The sequence below is a fragment of the Heloderma suspectum genome, chromosome 5 (assembly GCF_057233095.1).
Source record: "Heloderma suspectum isolate Gila_16-S chromosome 5, 16-S_ref, whole genome shotgun sequence".
Classification (NCBI taxonomy): domain Eukaryota; kingdom Metazoa; phylum Chordata; class Lepidosauria; order Squamata; family Helodermatidae; genus Heloderma; species Heloderma suspectum.
The window spans coordinates 125,243,260-125,265,049 of NC_139462.1; the positions used below are offsets into that span (position 1 = coordinate 125,243,260).

Consider the following 21,790-nt stretch of genomic DNA (forward strand, 5'->3'; position numbering starts at 1 on the left):
GCACCCCTTCTTCCCTCCCACCCAAACACATACATGGTTCAAAATAAGGCACCCCAAAAAGTTCTTGCAACATTGGAGAGCATCTATTAGCCAGCCCCACAACTGAGCACACTAATTAAATTCTCCACTCGGTGAACTCACTGAGGCAGAGGAGGAAATGTCCACCCAAAACTGAGTGCCCACTGAGACCAGTGGCCATTCTCCTCCAGCCCACAGCTTTACAGTCAGTCTTCTTCAACACATCAGCAGGTCAGGGAGGCAAACTCCCCCACCACCCTAACACACACACACACACACACACACACACACACACACACACACATGAGGACTCTCACTAAAGCCCTGGTCCAAGGAAGGTCCAAGCCTCTGCCCTCTTCCCACTCTGGACAAGCAACCCTCTTTGGTTCAGCCCCTCAGCGGCAACCTGCCAGCAGCAGCCTACCACCCACAGCAGTCTTCCCTATATGCCCCCACTCCCAGACAGAGTGGGGCTTGATCTTCCATCACCATGTTGAACTCTCTCCACTGGCTCTTGTCTTCCCCACTCTCTCAGCAACTGCACAGACACTGAGGGAGCTAGATGAAAAATGATTTCCCCAGCTAGATGTTAAGGGCTGCAGTCTTGGCTCACAGACGGATAGTCCGATTTGCTTTCCCCATGGTGCCCAGCTGGACCAATTAAAGCTCCCTTCTAGCAGCTGGCAGCTCACCCCTGGCGGAGAGCGCTTTGACTCTCACCCTTGGGTTTGTGCCTCCAGGGAGCTGCAGGCTTACGTACCTGGGAAGAAAGCAGAGCAGACAAACACTTAGAAGTGAGCCTGATGATGGCACTTCCTAATTTTCCAGTATAAAACTGTCCAGTTCCCTAATTAAGACTTCATTTATACATGATACAAATTACAGAGGAAGTGTTTACCTTTCTAAGTGGTTTATGTATTCCCCAGTTATACTTGTGACATTGGATGTGTGTGTGGTGGTATCGTTGGAAAAAAAAAACTTGCCTGAGCTCAATGTTTATACACTTTGTTGTGGGTGCCTACACATGCAACATAAGCACACTGTGTATCTCTGACTCGAAAATGCTAATGCTGTAATGCATGTCGATGCTGGCACTCCAGTTTGAACATGGCACAAAGCACACAGAACCCCATATGAGTTGGGTGTTGTTTTTTAATACATGCCTAACATGACATTTAAATTGGACCTTTAAATGCACTGACCATGTTCAGTGGCCCATGTGTATATAGCATTACACAGCTGCAGCCACTAATGCGAATAGCCAATGCCACACATATATGGGCTGCTGCATGTGGTAAATGCAGGTTAAGTTCATTTGCCACATGTAGTCATTACTGTGGACCACATCACATATAAATTGGGATTAGCAGTTAAAAGTTAACACAAAGAAAAGATGGTAGAGAATCTGCCAGTAAATATGTTTCTCCGGGAGAATGACAAATATAGATGAAATTCAACAACATTAACATTAGCGTTGGGTTTATTTTATTTCGCTTTTCTTTAATCCGACTTTTCTTTTTAAAAAATCATCCAAAGTGGTTTACAATAAAAAGAAAAGAATATCAATATTCAAATAATGAAAGGAGCAAAATTAAAAGTTCCAAAATCTACTCGAACTTATCCAGCAGTGATATACATCAATCAGCATAACTAAAAACCACAAAGTCTTCACAACAGAATCAATAAAATCATCAGCTTCCTCCAAAGGCCAGCCAAAAAAATTATCCAAGTTCTGACAAGGTATCAAAAGAAAAACACAGAGGATTTAAGGCTGGCTTCCCATGGGAAGGGCATTATGCAGTGTTGGTGCTAGAACTGAGAAAGCCTTGCTTTCTGTACCCACCCATGAAACTTCCAACAGTGGAGAAACTTGGAGAAGGACCTCAGATGTTGACCACCAAAGTGTTCAGGGAGGCATATATGGAAGAAGGTGGTACATAAGACAGCACAGATTGCAGCTTTTGAACATACTCCATTCAGTCACAAATCTAGTATGTATTAGGTGAACAAGATGGTGATTTGGCATGGAGAGGACAAAGCTTGCTTTGGGCTCTTGCTGAGATACCAGCAAATGGTCAAGCCTGTTGTTCATGTATGAAGTAAACACATAATTGGTCATGTAGAATAGAGAAGATCAAGTCAAAGTGCTGGACTTCCCCACCTCCTACACTAATTGTGTCCCCTAATTGCAGTCTGTTCATTTTTTCCTGTAAATATCATTTTGTCATTAGCTTGCTAACTGGTAGAAGTGTGTTGATATTTTTTTTCTGTATTTCTCCCTTTTCCCCTCTCTTTAGGAGAACATACTAATAAGCCAACCCCAACTTGGGCAAGTTTCATTTAAAGTTATTGACTTCGGATCAAGCTGCTATGAACACCAAAGAGGTTTGCAGAAAAGTCAAGTAGATGTAATTTTCTTTATTAGATTTTTTAAACTTTTATTTTATTATTTACACTGACACAATATATGTATATACATAATATATAGCACGCCCCATAGAACAAAAGAAGGTGCTAGCTCGCTCTGTTTATAGACTGAACACCCTTCTTTTAAGTAATAGACTGGTGTTCTGTAGGCTTAGCACCTTCTCAGCCTGGTTCCAATTGTTGTGATAACTGACTTATGATGATGGACATGACATAATTGCCATGCTGCTGTTTTGTTAATCATATATTCCAACTCTTTCTCTACAGTGGGGACAATCCTTCCCCCCCCCCCCAGTCCCAGTACCTGTCCCTAGTAAGTCACTGTCCTTATTTTGCCTATTTTTACAATTTGTAAATGTCTTTGAAAAACATTATTAGTGTGCACACATGTTCTTGAAGCTTCAGCCCACCACCCAAAACCTCTTGAAGCTAATGTTGGTGAGCTGGGGCAGGAGAATGCGTAAGGACTGCAGTGCAAATGTAAGGCAAAAGAGGCTAATGCACTGTTTCCTTCCCTCTGCCCCCCTCAAAACCGCTTATCAAATAGAAGATGTTGCTGAGCCTTTGAATCTCAGCTAGTCTATAAATTCAATCAGCTCCATTGTGTGATTAAGCATTTTATTCAATCTTGAAATAAAATGGTTATGATCACTTTATGAACAGTCCCTGCTTCATAAGATATGCAGGGCAGTGTGTTGCAGGTGGAGAAGAGCTTTCAGCAATATGTAATATGAAGACGGGGTGTTGTGTATGTGTCCCTATTTTAATCTCTGATCTGTTGTGGGATATGCAGACTATGCAAACTTTGGTGGAATATTTGAGCTAAAACCTTGGAGGAAGACTTTGTTCCATTTCTATGAATGTTAGCTGTTGACTGGTCATTTTAATGGGAAGATAGATTCCAATATATTTGTATTAAATGTTTTTAATACAAATAAAGTGAAATCTTAAAAGGGATATACCTTGCATATATTCTTCCTTTTATAGGTTCCCAAATATGATAGATGAGATGCATATACAGAGTCAACATCTGTCATAAGGCCTAATCTACCCAGAAAGCATCTCAGTACAATATTTTGTTTCAACATTGTTTTTTATAAAGATTATCGTGCATTTTAATTCTCCTAGTAGAAGGGGAGGCTGGTGGCTCCAATTTCAGTGGGGCAGAGATTTCATTCTGGGTTTTAGTTACAACCAGCTAGAAGTCTAAAGGAGCTATCCAATGTGCTGAACCCATTTGGGGGATAGGGTTCAGCACCTTTGATAGCCCCTTTACAGTTCTGGCTGGTTGTAACTAAAACCCAGAATGGAATCTTTAGAGCCACCAGCCTCCCCTGCACAGTAGGTGAATTTCATCAGGATTTTATGAGTATCATTTCAGAAAGTCAGCAGCTATTAGGAACATCATGTATGAAAGACTTTTAAACAGCCACTTGCCTAGTGGACAAGTGACAAGTAAGAACTGTTTTCCAGAGAGGAAGCTAATTCTTCTTTAATTTCAGGTAGGGATATGCACTGGATTCAATAGAATCCCGAGTCTAACTGGGCGACTTTTAAGAGATTCTGTGGCTCCCTGAGGCAAAGCAGCATTATCTCTGAAGCAACCAGAACTGAAACCAACTTTCCCAAAGCTTCTTGACTGATGTGGCACTTCAGAAAGGCAGACACTGCCAAAAATAGCTAGTCTGCATTTGCTTTTCCATACATGGAAACTGCAAGAGGGGAGTGGGGGAGGGAGGCGTTGGTCTACCTTCCAGTCACAGGGACTCTTCAGTCACAGTAGTGCTTTGGGGGAAAGAACATCGAGTCTTCTGTAATGCCTTCCTCAGATCTGCTCTGTGCTCTTTATTAGCTGTTTCTTATCTGAGCAGGAACATTTGAACAGCTTTGATGGACTGAGAGCAGTTTGTGGCTTCCTGATTTCTTATCCTTCTGAACAATCCTCATTCTTCCTGCCAATCCTCATTTCAGCTTCCCAGTCATTTCCTAGATCTTTTCTTTCCTATTCTAGCCCATCCATTCACACCCTGATTCTTCCTGCAGAGCAGAGATGGGCAACTTTTTTTAGCTGCGAAGGCTGCATGTGCTTCTGGGTGGTGGGGCAGGGGCTGTACATGCACGCACGTGGGATGGGATTGTTTGGGGAAGGGGACGCTAAGGCCTCTTCTCCCCTCCAGCAATTCCTGTTGGGTTCACTGTTTCCCCACTTCTATTAGCAGAGTAGCATTCATCCCAGCCGCATCGGGACCGATTGTCCCTGTGCTTCCCCTTCCCCAGCTCAATCGTCAGAAATACTCAGTGGGGAAGGGGAACAGGTGGCCTTCGGGGTTGCTGCCCTGTTCTCTAGAATGTATGTTTCCTTTATTGTTGCTATTGTTTATATTGTGTCTTATTAGAACTTGGCTGCATAGGCCAAGTCACCTCCCCCACCCAAGCACTTTGGGGCAACTACTGGGCATTGCCAAAACATATGTTTCAAAGAAACGTTTGCTGTCTTACACCCCCAACAATTAGCCAACTTAGACAAACCCTAATTAAAGATACACTGTGGCATCCAATAGACACACAAAAAAACATTTTTGCTGAATAAGATGCAGCCTGAGAGCCATAGATGCATCAGACAGAGATGCTAAAGCAGCAATCCATTGGTTAGGCAAAATGGGAAAGTCCAGTTCCCTATTCCATTCCAGTTTAAGTCCCTCTATATCATTTTTATTCACCAATAAGTATTTATAGACTTATTGCTGGGAGAATTATCAACAACCTCCGATATGCAGACGATACAACCCTAATGGCAGAAAGCGAAGAGGATCTAAAGAGCCTCTTGTTGAGGGTGAAAGAGGAGAGTGCAAAAGCTGGTTTGAAACTCAACATTAAAAAAACTAAGATCATGGCATCTGGCCCCATCACTTCCTGGCATATAGAAGGGGAAGAAATGGAAGCAGTGACAGATTTTACTTTCTTGGGCTCCAAGATCACCGCAGACGGTGACTGTAGCCATGAAATTAAAAGACGCTTGCTCCTTGGGAGGAAAGCTATGGCCAACCTAGACAGCATAGTAAGAAGCAGAGACATCACCTTGCCGACAAAGGTCCGTCTAATCAAAGCTATGGTTTTCCCAGTAGTAATGTATGGCTGTGAGAGCTGGACTATAAGGAAGGCTGAGCGCCGAAGAATTGATGCTTTCGAACTGTGGTGCTGGAGAAGACTCTTACGAGTCCCCTGGACCCTGGAGGTCGAATCAGTCCATCCTAAAGGAAATCAACCCTGAGTGCTCATTGGAAGGACAGATACTGAAGCTGAAGCTCCAATATTTTGGCCACCTAATGCGAAGAGAAAAGTCAGTGGAAAAGACCCTGATGCTGGGAAAGACTGAAGGCAAAAGGAGAAGGGGACGGCAGAGGATGAGATGGCTAGATAGCATCACGGATGCAATGAATATGAACTTGAGCATGCTCCGGGAGAGAGTGCAGGACAGGAAGGCCTGGCGTGCTCTGGTCCATGGGGTCACGAAGAGTCGGACACGACTGAACGACTGAACAACAACAACAACAATTTATAGACATGGATCGTAGGTCAATTTGCCTGACCGGCCTCAATAAGTGCTTCTAATAGTGTCCTGATCTAGAGCAAGTCTTGGCTGTTTGCAAGCATATACAGGGAGCATGGCAATAGAGTAGTCAAGGTGGCAAGCAAATGGTCAAGCACACAGGTTTCAGTCCAAGGAGATTTAAGCTAAAGTAGGAGTAGTCAAAATCCAGGCAGAGGTCAGAACGCAGGCAGGCAGGCAGGCTAGGGATGTACGAAAGTCACTTACCTGTTCGCGGATTATGCTGATGCTGGGGGAGAGGCGCCCCGTCCCTCCCCCCGAAATTCTGGCCGGTGGGGGGAGGCGCTCTGTCCCTCCCCCCCCCCCCGAATCCTGGCCGGCCGGCTCCGCTCCGCAGGGATTTTGCGGAGCCGCCGGCTGGCTCCGTCAGCGGCCGGACATCCGGCCGCTGGCTAGCAGGGACGAAAATGGCAGCGGCCATAGCCGCCGCCGTTTGCGTCCCTGCAGTCAGCCGTGATAGGCTACGTAAATGTTTACGTAGCCTATCACAGCTGATTAAAAACAAAACGCGCACGTATGCAAATGGCGGCGCCTATGGGCGCCGCCATTTACGTTCCTTATTTTGGCACGTCTTAGTCTATGTAAACATTTACTTAGACTACGGCGAAAATAAGGGGAACGCAAATAGCGTAGCGTCTACGCTATTTGCGTTCCCCTTATTTTCGCTGTAGTCTACATAAATGTTTACATAGACGACACGTGCCAAAATAAGGAATGCAAATGGCAGCGCCCATGGGCGCCTCCATTTGCGTACGCACTTTTTTTTGTTTGTTTCTTCACTCAGTCGTGATAGGCTACGTAAACATTTACGTAGCCTATCAAGGCTGAATGCAGGGACGCAAACGGCGGCGGCTACGGCCGCCACCATTTGCAGACCCGGCCGGCCAGGATTTGCGTCAGGAGGGACGGGGCGCCTCCCCGCCGGCCAGGATTTCGAGGGGGAGGGACAGGACGCCTCCCCCCCGGCCAGAATTTCAGGGGGAGGGACGGAGCACCTCCCCCCCCACCGCGAATCAAGTTTCGTGAAAGGTAAGGGACTTTTGTACATCCCTAGCCAGGCCCCACCCAGAGCTTGTCTGTAGCAATCAGAGCTCCCTTTCCAGAGCCTACTCCTGAGGAGTCCCTTTCTCCTGAGAAGACCTCTTCTGGAGGCGAGCAGTCCTTCGCACAGGAGTCCTGCTAGCCTGCTGCTTGAGGTGACAGCACTCCCGGGGATCAGGAGGTGGCTCAGCCTCTGCCTCAGAGGGAGGGTCCCTCTCTCCTCACTAGGATAGCCTGGCAGCCACTTCCCCCAAGGGCTCAGGCTCCTGTGGGTCTGGTGGCAGTCCCTGGTCTGGGGTGCCATGGGCATCTGGGGCCTCTAGCTCCTCCTCTGGGGAGGACTCCTCCAGTTGGGGCATGACAAATAGTGAAGAAGATGCTGAAGTTGTAAAAGTGGCAGGGCCAAACCTAGATACTGACAAATGTTGCAATTGTAAGTATTACCATTCAGCCGTAGCCGGAAAATCATATTTAGCACTATCATATCTCCCCTCAGTCTTCCCTTCTCAAGGCTTGACATGGCCAGTTCTTTCAGTCTCTCTTCATAGTCTCTAGAGGGGGACTAGTACTTCCCGGGATTTGGATTAGAAGCTATGCTTCTATTAATGCAGCCCAAGGGACGGGTTGCAGCAAGGTATGGGTTGCACCTCACAAAGGATGGGAAGAATGTGTTTGGCCACAGTATGAAGAACTTAATCAGGAGGGCTTTAAACTGAATCCTACGGGGAAGGGAGATGTAATGTTGGGGGTAACAATGGACGTAGGCGCATGCACTGCAACGGAGAGAACGGCTCTGATAGCGCCCAATAATAGTCTTCAGACACATGTAGGAAGGAAGCCAGACTATGAAGCACATGGTCTTCAATGTCTATATACTAATGCCCAGAGTATGGGAAACAAACAGAACGAACTTGAACTCTTAATACAGGAGGGAAATTATGACTTGATAGGTGTAACTGAGACTTGGTGGGATGGCTCTCATGACTGGAATACAGCAATTGAAGGATATAAGTTGTTCAAAAAGAACAGGAGGAACAGAAAAGGAGGTGGGGTTGCACTGTATGTGAAAAATACATATCTCTGCACAGAAATACAGGAGGATGAGCTGGTAGTCCCATCAAGAGCATCTGGATCAAAATAAATGGAGCAAAGAATAAAAGGAACCTGGTGGTTGGTGTCTACTACCGGCCACCCAATCAAGGAGAAGATGAGGATGAAACTTTTGAAAAGCAAATAGCCACTGTTTCAAGGAAGCATGATGTAGTAGTAATGGGGGACTTCAATTTCCCCGATATTTGTTGGGAGACAAATTCTGCAAAACATGGCCCCTCCAGGAAATTCCTGACTTGTGTGGCGGATAACTTCCTCCTACAGAAAGTAGAGGAAGGAACTAGAGGATCGGCTATCCTTGACTTGATCCTAACCAACAGAGATGACATAGTGGATAAAGTAGCACTTACGGAAACTCCGCGGAAAAGCGACCATGTTATACTTGAGTTCTTGGTTCTAAGGGAAGCAAAAGCCAAGTGTAGTCAAACATGCACCCTGGATTTTAGGAAAGCTGATTTTAATAAACTCAGAACAATGATCAGTAAGGTCCCATGGCAAGCGACTCTAACAAGAAAAGGAGTCCAAGATAGGTGGGAGTTTTAAAAAAGGGAAATTCTCAAGGCACAATTACAAACAATTCCAACAAGAAAAAAAGGAGGAAGTCAATGTGGCTTCACAAAAAGCTTAGAGATGACCTGAAAACAAAAAAGCACACATATAGGAAGTGGAAGGAAGGCCTGAAGGGGCAGTATTGCAGCTTGAGATCGATAGGCATATGGTCAAGGAACACCTTAATGACTTTGAATGAGTTCAAATCTCCAGGGCCAGATGAACTGCATCCTAGAGTAATAAAGGAACTGGCAGAAGAACTCTCAGAACAACTGTCTATTCTCTTTGAGAAATCATGGAGGATGGGTGAAGTGCCAGATGACTTGAGGAGGACTAATGTTGTCCCTATCTTCAAAAAAGGGCAAGAAGGAGGAACCTGGGAACTACAGACCAGTCAGTCTGACATTAATCCCTGGGAAAATTCTGGAGCAGTTTATAAAGCGATGAGCATGTAAGCACCTTGAAAACAATGCAGTGATGACTCGAAGCCAACATGGATTTGTCAAGACCTGCCAGACAAATCTGATCTCATTTTTTGATCAGGTAACCTCCCTTGTGGACTGTGGGAATGCTGTGGACATAATATACCTTGACTTCAGCAAAGCTTTCAACAAAGTGCCCCATGATCTCCTGATGAGCAAACTAGCTCAAAGTGGGCTAGATGAAACAACTGTCAGGTGGATCCATAGTTGTCTACAGAGATTCAAAGAGTGCTTATCAATGGGACCTTCTCAAACTGGGGAGAGGTAACGAGCGGGGTACTGCGGGGCTCAGTCCTGGGCCCAGTGCTCTTCAACGCTTTCGTTAATGGCCTGGAGGAGGAGGTGCAGGGAATGCTGATCAAATTTGCAGATGACACAAAATTGGGCGGGATGGCTAATACTTTGGAAGACAGAAACAAAATTCAAAGTGATCTTGATAGACTGGAGTGCTGGGCAGAAAACAACAGAATGACATTTAATAGGGATAAATGCCAAGTTCTGCACCTAGGAATAAGAAACCAAATGCACAGTTACAAGATGGGGGATACATGGCTCAGCGACACTACAGGCGAGAAGGATCTTGGAATTGTTGTTGATCACAAGCTGAAGATGAGCCAACAATGTGATGTGGCTGCAAAAAAGGCAACTGCTATTTTAGGCTGCATTAATAGAAGCATAGCTTCCAAATAGCTGGAGGCATTCAAAAAAACGTCTATTTCTGCTTCATTGACTACGCTAAAGCCTTTGATTGTGTGGATCACAACAAACTGTGGCAAATTCTTAAAGTGATGGGAGTACCAGACCACCTTACCTGTCTCCTGAGAAACCTGTACGAGGGTCAAGAAGCAACAGTAAGAACCAGACATGGAACAACCGAGTGGTTCAAAATTGGGAAAGGAGTACGACAAGGCTGCATATTGTCACCCTGCTTATTTAACTTATATGCAGAGTACATCATGAGAAACGCCGGGTTGGATGAATCACAGGTCGGAATTAAGATTGCTAGGAGAATGATCAAAAATCTCTGATATGCACACGATACCACCCTAATGGCAGAAAGCGAAGAGGATCTAAAGAGCCTCTTGTTGAGGGTGAAAGAGGAGAGTGCAAAAGCTGAAACTCAACATTAAAAAAACTAAGATCATGGCATCTGGCCCCATCACTTCCTGGCATATAGAAGGGGAAGAAATGGAAGCAGTGACAGATTTTACTTTCTTGGGCTCCAAGATCACCGCAGACGGTGACTGTAGCCATGAAATTAAAAGACGCTTGCTCCTTGGGAGGAAAGCTATGGCAAACCTAGACAGCATAGTAAGAAGCAGAGACATCACCTTGCCAACAAAGGTCTGTCTAATCACAGCTATGGTTTTCCCAGTAGTAATGTATGGCTGTGAGAGCTGGACTATAAGGAAGGCTGAGCGCCGAAGAATGGATGCTTTCGAACTGTGGTGCTGGAGAAGACTCTTACGAGTCCCCTGGACTACAAGGAGGTCGAATCAGTCCATCCTAAAGGAAATCAACCCTGAGTGCTCATTGGAAGGACAGATACTGAAGCTGAAGCTCAAATATTTTGGCCACCTAATGCAAAGAGAAAACTCTCTGGAAAAGACCCTGATGCTGGGAAAGACTGAAGACAAAAGGAGAAGGGGACGGCAGAGGATGAGATGGCTAGATAGCATCACCGATGCAATGAATATGAACTTGAGCACGCTCCGGGAGAGAGCGCAGGACAGGAAGGCCTGGCGTGCTATGGTCCATGGGGTTACGAAGGGTCGGACACGACTGAACGACTGAACAACAACAAACAACAAAGCTTCCAAATCCCAGGAAGTACTAGTTCCCCTCTACTCAGCACTGGTTAGGCCTCATCTGGAGTACTGTGTTCAGTTCTGGGCACTACATTTGAAGAAGGATGCAGACAAACTGGAGATGATTCAGAGGAGGGCAGTAAAGATCAGGGCACTGGAAACAAAGCCCTCTGAAGAGAGATTGAAAGAACTGGGCATGTTTAGCCTTCAGAAGAGAAGACTGAGGGGAGATATGATAGCGCTCTTCAAGTACTTGAAAGGTTGTCACAGAGAGGAAGGCCAGGAACCCTTCTCGATCATCCCAGAATGCAGGACACAGAATAATGGGCTCAAGTTACAGGAAGCCGAACATCAGGAAAAACGTCCTGACTGTTAGAGCAATACAACAATGGAACCAATGACCTAGGGAGGTAGTGGGCTCTCCCACACTGGAGGCATTCAAGATGAGGCTGGACAGCCATCTGCCAGGGATGCTGTGACTTGGATTCCTGCATTGAGCAGGGGGTTGGACTCAATGGCCTTGTAGGCCCCTTCCAGCCTTACTGTTCTATGATTCTATGAATAGCATTTGCCTTTTTTGCAGTCACATCACACTGTTGGCTCATATTCAGCTTGTGATCTACAACAATTCCAAGATCCTTCTCGCTCGTGGTGTTGTTGAGCCACGTATCCGCCATCTTGTAACTGTGCATTTGGTTTCTTGAAGAGAAGGGGGCATCTGTTTCTCACCCACTGTCATTGTGATAAGCTTTTTGAGAACAGTGATGACATGCTGGCATTTGGCATGATCACTGTGTTTGCACAAGCAGACCACGCCCCATCTACATGGAGATGCTTTCTGAGGCGATTCCGTTTAAATCCGGATTTTCATGAGAACAGGTTTGCTCTTCCTGAGGCAAACAAAGCCAGTAAAGTGTGATATACATTTTTTAAGAAACACTTCCACAGGGCAAATGGTACCTGAAACCATATTAGTCAGGGGCTGGGTGGGCAGTCCGGCAAGTAGAACTGAGCATCATCAGCTGCATTGGTGCAGGGCAGCCAATGAGTGGAGGCTTCCTCCCCACCCCTCTCCTTGCTTCCGTGCTCAGTAGAGTGCAATGGAAGAGAATGAGTTACTTCTGAGTAGACACGTTTAGTCAGCACCTCCTGGCCACCCTTTCATGATGCAACATTCCCTTCAGCCTCTCAGTGCTCTTCCCCCAGCCCGTGCTGAAACCAACAGAGGTCACACAGACTCCCAAACTGCACTGAGGCCACTGAGATGGGAAAATCCGATGCAAAATAACTTTGCAAAGAAGCAGCTTTGAGGGCATAGGCAGATCTTCGGGGCCAGGGTGGGTGGGTTGGATCATTTATTCCAGACAGTGATGTTACAGTCCGACACCTAAAATAAAAGTTGTGGTATATCAGAAGGTCAGAGAGGGGCTCCCTTTTTTGTAATATGCAGAATTCTGTGCAAACGTTTGTAAGGTTATCATCCTAAACAAAGCCTATTAGGTACCTATAAAACTGAAAAATGAAGACCACTGGAAAGAAGGAATCAAGTCCAGGATCCAAAAGGGAATGAAAAGGATTTCTGCATGCTCACCGGGCAAGGTGTACTTTTTCTTACTTCAGGTAGCCACCTGACTGCCTATCTGGTGGCAGGATGAAGTAATAGGGCTTAGTGTCACCCTGGATGTGCCATCTCACAGGCCTAAGACATGTTTGCATCTGGTACTTATGGCCGCCTTCTCCAACGGCCTGCTGTCTGCACCACCTCTTCCACCTGCCCCTCTTTCTACCTGCCCACCCAGTGCCAAGATGAAGTAGAAGGGTTTGGTAGGTGGCAGAATTGGATAAAATTTTCAGGCTTATGAGGTGATGAGGTCTGCCAAGTTTCAGATGAATAGGCGCAGGGTATTTTTGTGCAAGACTGGCTGTTAAAGTCTGGAGGTTTCCTGAAAACGATGTGCTTATTCCCCTGATTTTGGGGCAGAGTGAGGAGCATTTGTTATGAAATACAGGTGGCCCTACCTAGCTGAATCACTTCCCTATCCCTGCAGTTTTTTTGTCACTTTGTATTTAAAAAGTAAAAGACAAGGTAGTAACCCTGTCTGCAATATATGATAGTCTTGAGAGAGTGATTCAGGAAGTTCTTTGCAAACTAATAATATTAGTTTTAGTTTGCAAAGCTAAAAAAAGGTCTCAGGTTGCACCCAGAAACATACTGGGGCAAATAAGCAATGTCTCATCTCCTTTTGAAAATATAAAAGTTATAGATAAGGCAGCATTTCTTTCTAACACGAATTGAAACACTAAGGTCCCAGGCAAGACAGGAGTAAAAAAAAATGTGGTAGTTAGCAAATGTTGTATCAGCAAAGTTGGAGATTAATTTTAGATGACACACTGAACAAAAGAAAGTTAATTGCATTTTCTTGAACTGCTCTTAACTGCCATCTTGATTTCGGTTGTCCCTCTGTATTTTTCTGCCTTTTGTATTCTAGTGTATACGTATGTCCAGAGTCGATTTTATCGTTCCCCAGAAGTTATTCTTGGTCATCCCTATGCAACCCCTATTGACATGTGGAGTCTAGGGTGCATCATGGCTGAGCTCTACACAGGATATCCCCTCTTTCCTGGAGAGAATGAAGTGGAGCAGCTTGCATGCATTATGGAGGTAACCTCTGCTATGAAATCATTAGGGAAAATAAAATGACAGCTGGGATCTAAAGAGCAACTTTCCTAGGGGGATTGTTTATTTTTTTCCTTTGATGATCTGACCCATCATCCCATATCACAAATGGCATTTGAAACACCCCTCTGTTGCAAAAGTGGTTTACCACATCAAAGTCAATTTTATTCTGCACTAGTGAGACTCATCTGGGCCCCATCTACACGTCACCGCTTTTAGCCTTCACTCCATCGCAATGGCGCAGCATTGCAGCTGCAAATTAGCTTCTGCTGTGACACGCTTGCAATTTACTTCAGACTTCCCCAACAGGAAACTCCACTGTGCTTTTTTTTACCATTAAGTTTTAGTGCGTAGCTGTGCAGGCACGTGAGCATGGGGGGTGCGACACTTCAGTTTTTAGTGGCTGTTTTGTACTTAGGGGTTCTGTTGTGTCTGTCCGTCCCTCATTAGGTAAAATGTGGGTGATCTGTGCTCCTTCATTTCCATGCCAACTGTTTTGTAGTTCCCCAGCCTGAGACTCTTGCGATGGTTCGCACTCACCAAGGCGTGAGAGATATCTGCCTACCCATCACTCTGAAATGGTGACCGGAGTGACGTTGGGCCTGGAACTTTTGCTCCCCTGAGACCCCCCCCCAGTCCTTGGGCACTGACTCCAAAGCAACCATTGCAAAGATAGGAAGCTGCAAAAATGTGAGAAAGTGTGATTAAATAAATGAAAACGCCTCTCTGTGCCTCTGTAACTGCACAGCTGCGAAGGGACGTGGGGAGTAAAGGGATGTCACAGAGTGACGCAAGCACTAGGCATGCCTACAACACACCCACCACAAAATCCGAAGTCGGTTTGAGGAAGGGACAGACAGCTCACAAGTACGGAAAACCCACAGCAAACCAAAAACATCACAGCCAAAACGCCTCCTTGGAAATCTGCATTTTCTGGGAGAAAACCATGGATGGCTGTGAAGTGGCAACTACATCGTATGTCCCGAAGGACCTCGACTTGCAGCCACCCTGGAGTAAAAGGCTCGTGTAGATGGGGCCCTGGAGTACTGTGTCCAGTTCTGGGTGCTGCACTTCAAGAAGAACGTAGATAAACTGGAAGTTCTTCTTTGTGGCTCAGTTCTTTTTGAACTGCCACAGCAGTAGCACTTTGGGGAACTTTGCTATGTAGAGCTAGACAAACATCAGTCTTTTATTTTTATTTCATTTCTCCTACCTCTTTGGTCTACGTAGCTTTCTATCATTTAAGGTTTGCATTTATTTCCTTTAGTCTTTTTGTGTAGTGTGCCTCTGGAGCTCCCTTTGCAACTTCTTGATCCGATGACTAAGAAAGTGGCTTTCTTTTGAAAGCATTCCTCTTGTGGGAGCAAATATAGAGCCAGTGTAGTGTAGTGGTGAGAGTGACGGACTGGGAGCCGGGAGATCCGGGTTCTAGTCCCCACTTGGCCATGGAAGCTCACTGGGTGACTTTGGGCCAGTCACAGACTCTCAGCCCAACCTACCTCACAGGGTTGTTGTTGTGAGGATACAACGGTGAGGAGGAGGAGGATAATGTAAGCCGCCTTGAGTTCCTTGCGAGAGGGAGAAAGGCGGGGTATAAATGCAATAAATAAATAAATAAATATCCACCAACAGATGGCCACAGTTACTGTCTCCTGTGCCTCAGAAAGTGCCATCTTGTAGACTCTTATAAGCACTGGCAGGCTTTTACTCACTACGTATAGAGAAATAGAATGTTTTGTCCGCAGGCTTTTCTTTGAACAAAGTCACTAGAAGGAGCAGATGCTGAGAGGCTTATAGTGTTTCGGCCGTTGAAGCTTTACTTGCTTCTGGATCCATCTATCTCCCTCCTGGTGGCCACAGTGTCAGTGGTCTTCTCTGGCTCTGCCACCACACTACCCTCTGTGGGAATTATGTGCTCTTCAACAGGGTCGGCCCTCCATGAGGTAGGGTAAGTCCCCAGCCTTAGGTGGTAGAGGAGTAAATTGCACAGTCCCCCTCCTCCTCACCCTGCCTCACAGAGTTAGGCTTGGGAAAAGCCCTTTATTGGCTTCAGTATCAGAGGCTGTAAGCCTATGTGCATGGGTTGCTGGGGAACATAGGCAAGAGGATGCTGTTCCACTTGTGTCCTGCTTGTGGGTTTCCCGCCAACAGCTGGTCGGCCGCTGTGTGGGCAGAGTGCTGGACTGGATGGACCCTTGGTTTGATCCAGCATAACTCTTCTTATGTTCTTATAACAATGTATGGAGATCTACTTTATTTATTAGCAATATTTGTATATTGCTTCTCATGTAAATAAATCCCAAAGTGGCTTACAAAAACAATACCAAAAATATGTAATGGTATGATATATTAGGGGTTGGTTCAAGGATGGTTCATGGCTGGAGAAAAGCCAAAGTAAACACAGCTTTATATACTAATACCAGCACCTTAAACCTAGCTCAGTAGCAGACTGGCAGGGCACTGTTCTTACTTCCTGTTGTAGTTTCCTCTCACTTCTTGAACTGACACTGCATCAAAGCAGGTGAATTCAGCTCTAAATGCCAGTGAAGACTTCATTTAATTATTTTGAACCGACCAAAGAGCTTCAGCTATGGGGCAGTGTAGAAATGAAATGAAAATTTAAATGGCAAGAACCATTATTTAGTTACATTTCTGACTTACAGAGAGGTTCTTTAAGCTGATGTTTGTATATGTATTTGTGTTGAAGATATTAGGCCTTCCACCAGCTGATTTCGTTCAGACCGCATCAAGACGACGAACATTCTTTGGTAAGCACCTGTCATTATTGATTGATTCATATACAGTAGTGACTGTAATTATGATGGGTAGGATATTTGTGGAAGAAGGGTCTGTATACTGAGAGGCCCCTGGTGGCAGAGGGAATGAAAGGCATTGCTTTCAGAAGTTATACAATAGACAGTTTCTGTGGGCTCTGCAAGGGCTGATTTCTTGGTGTGTAAATCTGCAGATATGGACAATGGGTCGATTCAAGAAAAATAAAGAACATCATCAATTACCTGCCCCACCTTGGTTACAAAATGTCTCCTGGCACCTCCTTCATTGGGCCAGATGAAGAGCTACCTTTGAAAGGACTCAAAGGGAGCTAGTGCTTTGTATTTTTGAGTGGCCTTATTATAGAAGTTAATAATACCCCTATTCATGCAATACTTCCATGAAAGTGGGTAAGTGTGGTGAAAGGGGCAGTGGGGCTTTGTGTTTAGTCCCACCCTCAAAGTCACATAGCTCCTCCCACCCCTGCCATGCTTGGCATAACGTCTGAAGCAGGGACCCTCGTGTACACATCAAGGCTTGGGAATGTGCAATGTTGGGGGTTGGCTTCCACCACACTCACTCCTATTCACATGAGTAACACATCAACAAGGCCATTGTGTTATTCTAATTATACACTTCTTATTCAGGGGAACATTGTACTGGTTGAAGTGGATAATTTTGTGGTTCTGATATTCATTTTAGCATTCCTTTATCTCACAAAATCTCAGCTGAATACTCTTACCTGTTCTGGGGCCCATTTTACACAATACATGATGACAAAGCAGAGTGTACACTTAACAGGGTGCTGCAACCATCTCCCTGACTAGTGTACCTGTTTGGCACAAGTGTTTGCAAGCATTGTCACATTGTCACTTTACATGTTCCAGTGTATAATGACAACTTGTTAGGTGTACCCACACAAAACGTAAAACAAAAATACAGTGTGTAAAGTGGTCCCTCAGGTGGCTGTTTCAGTGTGATGCATAACCTCATCAACCTTCTGGCTGACATTCAGGACACAAATGGCCTTGTCAATGCTGAGGAAGCTGAAGTCCCAACTGATCATTTGGTGGCAGCAGCACCATCATCAGATGGCTGGGCAGAGGGCCTTTGATAACATCCCCTCTCCAACACCTCTCTTTGCCACATCCACCAGGAGTGAGTGACAGAGCCTGGTCTTGCCACCCTTGGATCATAACAGCTGGCGTTGCCAGGCTCTGAACTGAGCTCAGCAAGACACTTCCCAGGGAGTTTTCCTCCAGGCAACTGTCCACCTCCATCAGCACCCCAGGTGGTTTTGTTTTTAGTCTGAAGACATGAAGGGAAGAAATTTGGATTCCACCTGATGAAGGGAGTGCAGGGAGAGTGCCAGTCAAGTGACAGCTGGTCAGAGTTTTGCCACACGACTGAGAGTTGGACACGACAAAGGTATTTCAGTTTTATGGTCAAGATCATGTAATGTAAGGAGTGGGCTGCATGTGGGGATGTAAAATTTCAGGAAAGATTGAAGCCACAGAGAAAAAGTGATTTATAATTTAAAACTTACTCTTGTGCTGTGTCATATATTTATTCTATTTTAAATTATAGGGCTGTCATCCAAAATTGCTATTACAAGGAAATAAGCTCCACTGAACACAATGACACTTACTCTGAGTAAAACATGTACAGTCAGAGCCAGAAATATTGGAACAAGGATAACTGTTTTGGCAGTTGGCCTCTGTACTCCACCACATTGAAGTTCAAAGGAAACACACCCAGATGGGAGCGAAGTCAGGACTTTCAGCTGTAATTCAAGGGGTTGGACAAAAGTGGGGCACCAATCATTCAGGAAGTACAGCCAGTGGCATGCACACACACCCCATCGTTGGTGGCTCAATGGAACAAACCAACATCATGTCAAACTTAAGGATCGCCTTTAATACCTGGATGAAAATCCTTTGCAGTCAATGACTGCCTGAAGTCTGGAACCCATGGACGTGACCAAATGCTGAGTTTCCTCCCTCGAGATGCTTTGCCAGGCCTTTACTGCAGCTGCCTTCAGCTGCTGCTTGTTTGTGGGTCTTTCTGCCTTCAGTCTTGTCTTCAGGAAGTGAGAAGCATGCTCTATTGGGTGGAGATCAGGTGACCAACTTGGCCATCGAAGAACATCCCACTTCTTTGCCTTGAGAACCTCTTGGGCAGCTTTTGCTGTATGTTTTGGGTCATTATCCATCTGCAATATGAAGCGGCGTCCTATCAGTTTGGCAGCATTTGGCTGAATCTGAGCAGAAAGTATAGCCCTATACACTTCAGAATTCATCCTGCTGCTTTTCTCAGCAGTCAGGTCATCAATAAACACCAGTGACCTGGGTCCATTGGCAGCCATACATGCCTATTCCATAACACTGCCTCCGCCATGTTTGACAGATGATGTGGTATGGTTTGGATCATGAGCTGTTCCTTTCCTTCTCCATATTTTCTCTTCCCATCATTCTGGTACAAGTAATCTTGGTTTCATCAGTCCAAAGAATCTTATTCCAGAACTGGGCAGGCTTTTTTAGGAGTTTGCTGGCAAAGGCTAATCTGGCCTGTCTGTTCTTGAGTGTTACCAGTGGTTTGCACCTTGTTGTGAAGCCTCTGTATTTACATTCATAAAGCCGTCTTCTGACTGTAGATGTTGACAATGACATGCCTACCTCCACAAGAGCATTCTTGACCTGGCTAGATGTTGTGAAAGGGTTCCTCTTCACCATGAGCAGAATTCTGCGGTCATCCACTTTAGTTGTCTTCCATAGTCTTTCAGGCCTTTTGCTGTTGCTGAGCTTGCCAGTTAATTCCTTCTTTTTCAGGATGTTCCAAACTGTTGTGTTGGCCACTCCCACTGTTTCTGCTATCTCTCTGAGGGATTTATGTTGTTTCCTCAGCCTAATGATGGCCTCCTTCACTCGCATGGACACCTCTTTGGGCCTCATGTTGGGAGTTCCAGTGAACAGCTACCAAATGCAGATGTAACACTCAGAACCACCTCCAGGCCTTTTATCTGCTTGATTGGTCATGGGGCACCCAGGAAACAGGCCACACCTGGCCATGCAGCTGCTTGTCAGCCATTCGTTCCATTACATATGAGCCACCAATGATGGGGGTGTCTGTATGCCACTGGCTGTCCTTCCTGAATGGTTAGTGCCTCACTTTTGTCAAACCCCTTGAATTACAGCTGAAAGTCCTGACTCAGCTCCCATCTGGGTGTGTTTCCTTTCAACTTCAATGTGGTGGTGTACAGAGGCCAACTGCCAAAACAGTTATCCTTGTTGCAATATTTCTGGCCCTGACTGTATAGTATTTCCACAGGGGTAGTAAAAATGCTACTAAAAATGTTACTCTGTTGCAGAAAAAACAACAGAGCATTTTAGCTCTGATGATTAACACATTTCATTGTTTGCACTCACACACGCACACACACACACACCCTGCATGCATATATAAATCAGCCAATTTGTAGTTCACACTTCGTGTCTCTGATGAAGTGGACGGTGTCCATGAAAGCTTATGCCAAAATAAATGCATTTGAGATCAGTCCTATGGCACCTAGACAGAGTCTGCATTAGGATACTTCAGATTCCTGGTCAGAGACAGCCTCCAACCTTGGACCCAGGAGTCTGAGCTCCCCTCCCCCTCCCCTTTGCAGCCAAAAGGCAACCTCAGAGGGTAGGGAAAGGGGGCATGCCAGTGGGCAGGGAGGGGACATCTTATGCCATATCTCCAGGCCTCCCCAGCCTCCTTCCTTCCCCCTCCCCAATGCCTCAGCTAAACAGGCAAAAAATCAGAGTTTCCTGCTCTACACTTGGATACTTGTACACCTGTGGGATGGCTTTGGGATGAGACTCTGAATTGGGCTCACCTGCTACTAGGGCTCAGGGTCTGCAACTTTCACCCTCTGGCAACTTCACTAGGCCCTTTACCTTTGCTGAGTTCCAGTAAAGGGGCTAGTCTCTGGTTACTGCTTCTGTAATAAACCATGCAGTCTAGACACATAGACAGCTGGGTTTGTGATGGCTGTGTAGACTGCATGGTGAATTGCCTGCCTGGTGCGAAGGTTGCGGGTATCATGCACTGTCTAGATAGCTTAGTAGGTAGCGCTGGGGTGGAGTCAGTGGTCATGATCCATTTTAGTGCCAACGGTGTGGGAAAACGCAGTCATGAGGTCCTGGAAGCCAAATTTAGGTTGCTAGGTAGGAGGTTGATATCCTGGACCCCCAAGGTGGCTTTCTCAGAAATGCTACCTGTTCCACAAGCAGGGCCAGCTAGACAGGCGAAGCTGAGGAGTCTGAATGCGTGGATGAGATGGTGGTGCAGGAAGGAGGGGTTCAGATTTGTTAGGCACTGGGGAACGTTTTGGGACAAGCCAGGCCTGTACAAGAGGGATGGGCTCCACTTGAACCAAAATAGAACCAGACTGCTGGCGCTAAACAGAAAAAGGGTGGCAAAGCAGCTTTTAAAGTAAACCCTGGGGGAAAGCCGACAGGAGCTGGGAAGCATCTGGTTTGGGTTAAATCATCCCAAAGGGATGAAGATGAAAATGTTTCTGATTGCCCAAATGTAGAAGGGGAGGAAACAGGCCAGGAGCACAAGGCAGAACATAATAGCCAATCAAAGAAATCCCATGGCAAAAGATGCTCAAGCCAGCAGCATCTGGGGCCATTCATGGTCCCATTTTGCATATATGTGCATTTGTGAAGATACGCATATTTGCATATACGCGAAAGGGCACTTGTGAAGATGCGTGCATTCATGTAATATGCAAAATGGGGCCGTGAATGGCCTATATATGCAAGACTACAGGCAAGCAAATGCCTGTAATCTTGTGTATATGGGTGATTCACACCCCATTTAGCATGTATGCAAATATAGGCATTTTGGCAATTGCCATTTTATTTTTCAAAAAAATGGCAATCAGGAGCTTGACAAGACTGCTCAGGTGAGTGTGGGCTGTTCAGCGAGCGGTGGGGAGCTCAAGCGTGGGTCTGGGTGCTCGTGAGTGGGGGCAGAGGCTGGGCGAGCACCCAGAGAACCCGGACAGGGGAGTGCCGCCCATCCCTACAAAGAGGGCATAGTGTTAAGCAGATTAGAACACCTAAAAGGGGTCGGCTCATCCACAGAAGCACTGTGGGTGACAATGCCAGGCTCCAAAACTAATTTAGTGCTAGGAATGTGCTATCATCACCCAGACCAGAATGCTCATGGTGACTTTGGGATGGAAAACGAAATCAGGGAGGCCTCCAAATGTGGAAGTGTTATAATAATGGACGAGTTCAATTAT

General features: G+C 45.8%; 1 protein-coding gene across 1 annotated transcript in view; it reads left to right on the top strand.

The window, feature by feature from the left end:
• Positions 1–21,790, top strand: part of DYRK4 (dual specificity tyrosine phosphorylation regulated kinase 4) — a 168,997-nt gene that overhangs the window by 105,887 nt on the left and 41,320 nt on the right. The window contains exons 12-14 of the mRNA XM_084860015.1: positions 2,316–2,403; positions 13,535–13,707; positions 16,430–16,490. Coding sequence (XP_084716141.1) covers positions 2,316–2,403; positions 13,535–13,707; positions 16,430–16,490 — 322 coding nt within the window. The remainder of the gene's footprint in view (positions 1–2,315; positions 2,404–13,534; positions 13,708–16,429; positions 16,491–21,790) is intronic.